At 42.1% G+C, this 9,275-nt stretch overlaps 1 protein-coding gene across 1 annotated transcript; it reads left to right on the top strand.

The window, feature by feature from the left end:
- The first annotated feature begins 1,411 nt into the window (after positions 1-1,411).
- On the top strand, positions 1,412-4,463 carry TMEM252 (transmembrane protein 252). The gene is made up of 3 exons (XM_058826461.1): positions 1,412-1,456; positions 1,592-1,721; positions 3,545-4,463. The coding sequence occupies exons 1-3, from the start codon at positions 1,447-1,449 to the stop codon at positions 3,891-3,893; spliced, it is 489 nt and encodes a 162-aa protein (XP_058682444.1). The 5' UTR covers positions 1,412-1,446; the 3' UTR covers positions 3,894-4,463.
- Positions 4,464-9,275: the final 4,812 nt, after the last annotated feature.

Below are 9,275 nucleotides of genomic sequence, written 5' to 3'. Positions count from 1 at the left end.
AGAGATGTAAATTGCTTGCCTTCTGAATCAGTTTATTTTAATGTGTTTCTGTCACAGTACACTTTTGCAGTTACATTTCTGGAAGAGCAGCTGTTGCTGTTGAGTGCGCATCCAGCTGCACTGACTCTACCATTTCGCTGTGCTCCACCTGCCTCTTGTGTTCTCAGCCTCCTCTCACCCCTTTCCTGCACAAACTCCTACCCCCAACACATGGCTTTACCCTCCCGGTTACTGATTTCCTCTGTCACAATTGGGCCACCTCTTTTAAACACCTGAATTTGGTGAAGCCAGTGCCTAAAATAACAGTTTTCCTTGACCTACGCCTCCCCATCCCTGAGAAACATGCACCTGCACACATGCTAAGAGGCAACTCACATTGGTGGGAAGCTGCTCCACTTTATGTCTTTTCCACTGGAGCAGTTCTTTGAAGGGAAGTAATCTGTTCGTTGTGTCACCACTTTCTTTTGCAGTTGAATTTTTTGCTGTTTTTACAACTAGAACCTTATGAAGCAGTATAGGGAGGTGTGAGCTGGCTGTTGTAGTACCCATCCAATAATAACCACACAAGTTAGGCAGCTGGAGAGAAAGCTGTGAGTGCTAGTCAGAGCCCAGCATATCTTTGGAGTAACTCCACATCTTGGAAACCTGCTCACTAAGAGCTGTATTGTCTCCTACTGCTGGTTCTGGGTGCTCACAGACACCCCTCAAGGCTGCCCTGTGTCCCAGTCTGAGGTGCTGGGCTCCTTTATGGGCCACATAGGTTATGCAAGTGCTTCATGTCAGCTTCCTAGGCTCTCAGGACCACGGTACTGGATGGCAACAGCTAGTGCTTTGAGAAGTAAATCCTTTGTTGAACCTAGATTGATACCTGACAGAGACTAACATTCTTTAGTGCTACCTTATCTTGGCGAGTCAGGGAGAAAAGGTGAGATGACATACCCCCTCAGACAACAGCAGTTTTTGCCTGTGCCCATTCCCCTCCTATGTCAATGTTTGCATTTATACGAAGCATATTTTCCCTTCAAACTTTTAATGAGAATTTATGAACAGCATCTTTGTTGGTTGTTGGCTGTTCTTCTTTTAAAGTCAAGTCAAATTTAACAAATACAGGTCTCATTCATAAGCAGTGAAGTGTATAAACCACTGCAAATCATGCAATGAAAGTAGCAGTCCAAGTTTACACTCTAGAGATTACAGCAGCAAAGGGATGGTTCAGGAAGTTTCTGCTTCCGTCCTGAAAGTAGGTAGAAGGTTACAAATTAATCTCAGAAGAGTTTATAAGTCTCTCAAAGAGTTAATGAGTAGGTTAAAACTGTGTGCTTCTCGTCTAAAGGCCAGTTGGTCCTGTAGCATATAAAGTACCCATACATGAAGATGAGAAGTACAGCAGGGAGAGCCAGCAAACAAACAGCAGACAGGAACAAAGTGCTGTGTCTTCTGCCAAAGATGCCAAAAGGTCTTTTTACTTTCTTTTGTCTTTTTACGCTCTTACTCAGTTTCTCCACTATTTACCTGGGAGTACTTTGCATGTCCATGAATTCCTCCATATGCAGATGTGGGAACAACAAGCTAGTGTTTTATTGCCTGTTAGCTTTGGGGCTCTGTCTCCTTGTTACTGGCATTTTCTGGAGCACTTTCCATGAAGTCCTGAAGTACAGGGCCCTTGGCATCTTCATTCAAAATCCCAGCCACAGAGAACCACATGTCTGCACCATAGACAGGTATGTGTTGTAGATGAACTGGGAGGGAGGGATGCTATTCTTGAAACATACTGTGAGGGGAAGAAGCAATACAAGGTTTTTACAAATTGCAAATCCTGCAGCCATTTTATTGTTTTTCTGTGGAAGGAACTGTAGTCTGAAATTTTATTTGCTAAAGCAAGCAGCAATGTGCAAACAGCCATTCATGAAAACAATACCTAAGGTAAGGTATACTACATGAAACAGAGAAAGTTTCAGATTTTCCAAAGATCCCAAAGTCATGCATGGAGGCAGCAGGTGCAGCTATTCCAACATCATGTAGGAGCATCTTGAGTTCCATCTCAGCAGACAGTTTAGAATGTTGCTGTGGGGTAGGTGCTCATGCATTATCAGAGTTGAGGTATGTGCTCAGGTCATTCATTATATGGCTACTGCTTAATTTTTCTTGTCTGATTGTCCCCCCAGTTTAAAAACTTCATGAAATTCAACCAGGCCAAGTGCAAGGTCTTGCACCTGGGTTGGTGCAAATCGAAGCACAAACACAGGCTGGGCAGACAATGGTTTGAGAGCAGTCCTGGGGAGAAGAACTTGGGGGAGGTTGTTGATGAGTAGGTCAATGTGACCCAGCAATGTATACCTGCAGCCAGAAAGCCAAATGAGTCCTGGGCTGCATCCAAAGAAGTGTGACCAACAGGTTGAGGGAGGGGATTCTGCTCCTTGGTTGTGTGTGAGTGCCCTTTGTGAGTGCCCACTACTCTTGCATCCAAATCTGGCGTCCTTGGCACAGAAAGGGCGTGGACCTGTGACTGAGTCCAGAAGAGGGCCATGAAGATGATCAGGGGAGTGAAACTCCTCTCCTGTGATGACAGGCTGAGAGAGCTGGAGATGTTCAGCCCAGAGAAATGAGACTATAGCACCCTATGTACATGAAGGGAACTTAGAGTAAAGATGGAGCGGGACTTTAAAAAAGAACATGTAGGGACAGGATAAGGGGGAATGCTTTCAGATGGAGAAAGGTTATGTTTAGATTAGATATTGGGGAAAAAATGCTCTACTGTGAAGGTGTTGAGGCACTGGAGCAGGTTGCCCAGAGAAGCTGGGCTGCCCCATCCCTGGAAGTGTTCAAGGCGAGGTTGGATGGACAGTCTTGTCTAGTGGAAGGTGGCCCTGCCCATGGCAGGAACTGAATGATCATTAAGGTCCCTTCATGAAACATTCTGTGACGCTATGATTTTGTTCTTGATAAAGTCTGTTGCTTTGAGAGAGAGAATTTCTTAAACTGATTGGCAGTAGGCCTGGCAAAACTCTTTAACATAGTCACTGGATACAAATTACTTTTCCTGGACTGTTGTGGAAACCATACTAGAAACACTTGACAATGGGTGCTCTAAAGGCAATATAAAAGCAACATTCAGTAAATTTTGGTTAGATAAGCAGAGACATACCAAATTTATTTTAAAACTGTGGAAAACAATGGTTATTGTAATAATAAATAACTTAGAACACTGATCTCATTTTTCTTCCAAATTAAATCTTTCTCAGGCACTTGTTAAAATACAAGCATGAGTGTTTGTATGCCATGGTTGGGAATTTTCATGGGAAAGACTTTATTAAAACATTTAAAAATGTTTTAATAAAACATTTTGTACAAAGACAAGGCAAATGATATCAGTTATGCCTACTTTTTATACTAATATATTTCATGCTTTAAACACACTTAGGTGTGTGTTTACAGTAAATCTCATCTAAATTTTGGAAACATAACAGACAAAGCATCTAACAAAGCAGTATGAGATAAATCACACTTCATCATGATGGGCTCCTTTTTGGTTTGCTTATTTTAGGCCTGACTTCTACCCTCCCTCTTATGAAGACAGAATGGATCCTGAAAAACTGGTCTTCCCACTGCCAGTTTTCTCCACACTTAAACAGCAAGAATTCATCAATATTCCTCCGCCTCCATACAGTGAAAGTAGTGCAGAATTTGTCAGTGAAACAAATGAGCAGGAACAGCCACCACCATATACTTTATCTGTGGAGCAGCAGCAAACAGCTGACCAAGACCCAAACCTCAGAGGGGGGTTAAATTCTCATATATCCATGCAAGAAATCAGTTGCCAACAGGATACAGACTTCCAGAGGACCTCAGGAAGAGCAACACCTGTCAAAACAAGAGAGACAGGCAGCCAGTAAAATCCTTCATCTGTGAAACAGGGCAAACTGGAAGAAGACTGTGTCAGTGATCCCTAATAGTGACACTACTTAGGGTGAAATTGCATAGGAGAAACATTGATCATTTGTGACTTAGAGTGGAGTTGGAGGGGATATGCAAAAGTGCTCAGTATTTCAAATTAGAATAAATCTCCATAGAGATAGAAATGCTCAGGCTGTGTCTAGTAGAAGTCACCATCTCTGGTAATAGGAGCTTCTTAAGCTACCAGATAAATGAAGCATCATGGTGTTATCAATCTTGACTTGTGCTTCATAAGGAGTTTCAGATGAAAACTGTAATTTTTTTGTTTTGTGACATTAACTGACTTGGGAAACCTATTAACTTTTGTTTGAAATTTGCAGATTATTTGTTGCAACTGATTATTTTTGTATTGTATGTCTTTCAAGTTATTTTATGTGGGGGTAAAAATAACTGTTATTTTGCTAGTGAATTCATGAATACATTTTGTATTTAAAACAAATGCCTTGTATTTGCTTATATGATATGAGGTGCCCATGATTCAGGAAAAGGGCATAATAAAATACACTACCTAGCTGCCAAACAGAGAGCTCTGGTGATGCTTTCATCTCCTCAGAGGGAACTATCAATTGCAGGAGGAAAAATCATCTCTGACTCCTCTGATCAAATTCTAAGAGCAGCTGCTTCTGTCATAGCTTACTCAAGACTGTGGGAACTGAAAAAGGGGGCCTATACCCTGTTTCTGACACAAGTGGCTTCATAATTACACAACAAATACCAGAAAAATTACAGGCTTGGTCTCATCCTTCTTCTGTTGCATGTATCCTTCCTCTCACAAAATTACTGAGGCAAATTTGCATCCAGGCCACTGTCATCTATAATTCCAGATGACAAGAAAAATTTCACAAAGGTTCACTCAGATTTGAACTTGTAACATTTACTTTAGATGGAATTTTTCTTTTTGGGTTGGAAGGTTTGGATTGGAAAAGATCATTTAGTCCAAGCCCCTGCAACGAGCAGGTACATCTTCATCTTGGTCAGAGCACTGTCCAACCTGACCTTGAAGTTTTCCAGGAATGGGGCATGTATCACCTCTCTGGGCAACCTGTTCCTGGTTTTGCTACAGACCAGTGAGATAGAAAAGCTATCACCCTTTCCAGATGTTCACGTACTGTAAAACTACAAGTCGAGCATTACGGCTGTACATGCAAGTCATGGTGGTAGCCATGGCTAAGGCCAGGGAACTGACAGTTGCACCAGTTTTGTCTTTCAAAGAATTTATGGGATGAACATACAGTTCTTCAGTTGCTGTAAGTTGAAAGGAAAGAATAAAATGGGGTGGAGAAGCTACAGAGGAAGAAAAATCCTTTCAAGACAAGTTGGGGACGAGAAATGTAGTAAAGTACCCAGAGGGAGAAACAACAGTCCCTGAAAAAGACAGAAGATATAAATATTCTTCAAAGTGACTGAGAAGTAGCAGAGCACAGAGAACAATAAAACTCAGAGGAACACAGCACGTTATTTCCGAAACAGCTGAAGAGAGGATCTGCTTGAGTGACCTCATTCTAGCCTTACCTCCTAGCATTACCGAATCTATTCCCCAAAATCTCTTTACCCTAACTCTTTACTCCAGAATCCCAGATTCTGAAGGCAGCTGGCACTGCAAAAGTATTAGGGCAGGCATGAATTACTGCAGGGAAGACTGATTAATCAGGAGATATCCCACAGCAAAATGCTTGTCCTGATGCATATTTAGCTTAATTTTCTTTTTTTTTTATTGCTTGTGGAAATCTACCTTTTCCACTAGGTGATATTAAAAGAAGACCAAAAGAGTGGGAAAAGGCTGGGACTACAGTTCTGGGTCATAGTAAGAGCAAGTATTGCAGGAGTACTTGAAGTTTGCCCTTGGAGTGGCTTGCTATAGGAAATGCATTCAGAGCATTTCCACATATAAACAACCAGGAAGTTCTTCCTTTCTCCCAATTCCACAAAAGGCCTGCAGTGCCCTTTTTTAGTGCCAGCCCTTTGCAGATGTTGTGAGGTCATAATGAATCCAGAAATGTGAAACTGAAGATAAATGTATCTTCAACCTGCAGTATGCAATACAGAATTTGATACAAAAAAAGTTACTGAGATAGGGAGAACACTGAAGTTAATACCTAATATTTTGATAGAATCTGGTTTTAAGTTTCTCTTTTCAGCTAATGAACTGTTTGATTATGAACTTAATGCAAAATGGCATGGGCAACAAGCTCAAAGATGTAAACAATCTTAAGGCAGTAAAAGGTTACAAACATTTTGCTTTTGATCATACTTAACAGCATGAATTCATCTTTGCCAAGAGTAGCAGCTGGAAATTTTACATTAAAATAAATTTTATTTGGGCTGAAGGATATGAACCGGTCAAACTAAAGCTTCAGAACAGAACATTGACAAACAACCTCCTGACACTGGTGATCAAGTGCCAGTCTTGGCACTCACAGCACCAAAAGAAATGCATGAGCATGTGAAGGTTTTTGATGCAGGGATAATGAGATGCTGAATTCAGAAATTTGAGAGGAGGGAGAATAGCAAAGAATGGAACTGAAGTTTGCTGAGCAGACTTTAACATTTTTAGAGCTGGTTGGAAGAGTCACATGGGTTCTGGCCCCGGGGAGAAGATGAGTCCAGGACAGCTGTTTACTTTTCAAAGATCAGCTCCTTTAAGCTTAGGAATTGTTCAACCTGATATGCAGAGTTCAAACAAATGCAGTAAACGGCCTCCATGGATGTCCAGAGAGCTCCTGACTGAACTCAGATATAAACAGGAAATGTATTGTAAGTGGAAGTGGGGACAGCTGAATTAGGAGGAATGCAGAGCACTGTGCATTACGCAGGGATGAGATGAGGAAAGCCAAAGCCCACATGCAGTTGAATGAGGTGATGCTGTGGTTTAAGACCAGGTGGAAATTAAGCTCCAAACAGCCACTTCCTTTCCCCCCACCCCCTCCAGTGAGAAAGTGACAAAAAGGTAGAAATCATGGGTTGAGACAACAATTTACTGGAAAAATAGTAATAAGAAAAACTAACAGTAACAGAAACAATACTAACAATGTCTAAAAAAGGGTGATTACATGCCAAAAATGCTTATGGAAATCCAACTGTCCCGTTGTTACCATGGCCAGTGACGTACTAGTGACAAAGGAGAAACATGGTGGGTGTTACCACACCCCTGGTGACCATGTGGCTTTTCCAGAGACAAAGGAGAAAAAGGTGGATATTCCCATAGCCAGTGTGGATTTTTTTGTCCCATGCCTGAGACAATGGAAAACAATGATGGAAAACCCCCCCAAGCCAGTCTACACTGCTCCGCCCAGACCACTCCGACTGCACCATTCTGTTCGGCACTTTGCTTCCACAGGTAAGGAGGGAACAAAAATAGCTGTCCTTCTACTCAGCCTTTTCTTTTACCCAAAGCCATGCCCTATGGCAATGACATGACTGGTATAGAATAAATCACCTGTACACATCCATATGGCTCTAGCCTCTTTGCCCTTCCCATACCCCCTTCCCAGCAAAAGCGAAAGTAACACATGAAACTGGCTGAAACTAGGACAGATGAGAAATGTAAAGGGTAATGGGGAAAGTTTCTACAGCTACATGAGTTGAAAGAGGACATAGAAAAGGCTAAGGTGCTCAATGCCATCTTTGCCTTCATCTTTAGTGGTAAAAGCAGCCTTCAGGAATTGTAGGCCTTTGAGACAAAAGGAAAAATACAGAGTGAAGAAGACTTACCTTGGACAGAGCAAGAAAAGGCCAGGGAGTACTTGAAAAAACGGGACATACACACACAATGGAATCACTTAGTATGGTATGCACAGACCTAAAGAAGCTGAGTCATGCTATTGCGAACTACCCTCTATTTGCCTTTGAAAGATTATGGGTGATCCCTGAGGTAAGAGAGCAAATATCACTCCTGTCCTTAAGGGAAGCAGTTACAGGTTGGTCAGCCTCACTTTAGTTCCTGTGGAGGTGATGGAGTAGCCAATCCTGGAAACTCTTGCCAAAGCCAAGGACAAGAAGGTCATAGGATAAGGACTTATGAAAGGTAAATTGTGCTTAACTGAGGGAAGTCCTGTCCTTTTGGATAAACAAACCCAGACACCAATACATGCTGGGGCCAGTGGGCTGGAAAACAGCCACACAGAGAAGGATCTGGGGGTCACATGCTTAACAAAAATCTTCAACTCACCAGCAACTCACCTGCACAGCAAAGACAGCAATTGACATCCTGAGTTGCATCAGGAAAAACAGCAGCAGCAGCTGGAGGAAAGTGATCCTTTCCCTCTGTTCAGCACTGGTCAAGATACATCTGGAGTGCTGGGTCCAGGTCTGAGCTTCCCAAGCACAAAACAGACATGGGCACTCTAGAGTACCTCCAGCAAAGGGCCACAAAGAAAAAGGGACTGGAAAATTTGTCATATGATGAGACATTGAGAGAGTTGTGAATCTTCAGTCTGGAGAAGAGAAAGCCCTTGAAGGATCTTACTGATTTCTAGAAATACTCGGCTGGAAAAAAAGAAATGTATGGACCTAGGATCTTCTCAGTGATGGGACAAGAGGCCTTGGGCACAAACTGAACCACATGAAATTCCATCTGAATACTCCAGGAGGTTTCACTGTTGCACTTTTGGTTTTTGGTTTGTTTGGTATTTTTTCACAATGGGAGCAATCAATCACTTTTACAGTTTGCCCAGAGTTGTTCTGGCATCTCAGCCCTTGAAAATAATCAAAACCAACTACACATGGTCTTGGGCAGCCTCCTCTACCTGACTCTGCTGTGAGCTGGGACACAGGCTAGGTGATTTTAGTCCTGATGAACTAGATGGCCCCTTCCAGCCTCGAGGATTCTGTGATCCTGTGGTTCAGGTGACTAGTATATTGCCTTCCAAATTGTCTCTGAACACAGAGAAAATATGAGGTTTTAGAAAACAGAATTATCCAAGTAAATGTTAGTGCAATCACAGCGGAATAGTACAGGAATCTTGCCACTTCCAGACTCGAGGAAGTTGCTAATCAAACAATAGCACAAAAAGGTGTGGGTCTCTGTCATAGTGCCTAGACACTGTGGTAAGATGAACAGTATTAACAATAGTTCTCCCTCTGCTAAATGTATGGTCTTGTTTTAGGAGCTTTGCATCTTTTTGTAAGTTCACATAAATTGCTTTTTTCCACGCATTCATCTCTCATGTTAATAATTAAAGACCTCAGGAAATGCAGTGCACTCCATGAGACTGGCTAGTGTTCTTTCACACACATCAGATATACAGAGCTGTACTTGAGCTTTACAGAGTTTTATGCATCTTCTTGCAGAGAAAAACAATTAACTGGTGGAAAACATCAGT

This window comes from Poecile atricapillus, chromosome Z, assembly GCF_030490865.1.
Source record: "Poecile atricapillus isolate bPoeAtr1 chromosome Z, bPoeAtr1.hap1, whole genome shotgun sequence".
NCBI classification, from domain to species: Eukaryota; Metazoa; Chordata; class Aves; order Passeriformes; family Paridae; genus Poecile; species Poecile atricapillus.
The sequence above is the reverse complement of the archived record's forward strand: the minus strand, read 5'-3'. Positions and strand labels throughout refer to the sequence as shown.

What these genes read in the sequence shown, in the direction of transcription:
- TMEM252 (XM_058826461.1), top strand. An exon ending in CATGTCTGCACCATAGACAG is followed by an intron (nt 1,722 to 3,544) that starts GTATGTGTTGTA and finishes TGCTTATTTTAG; the next exon opens with GCCTGACTTCTACCCTCCCT.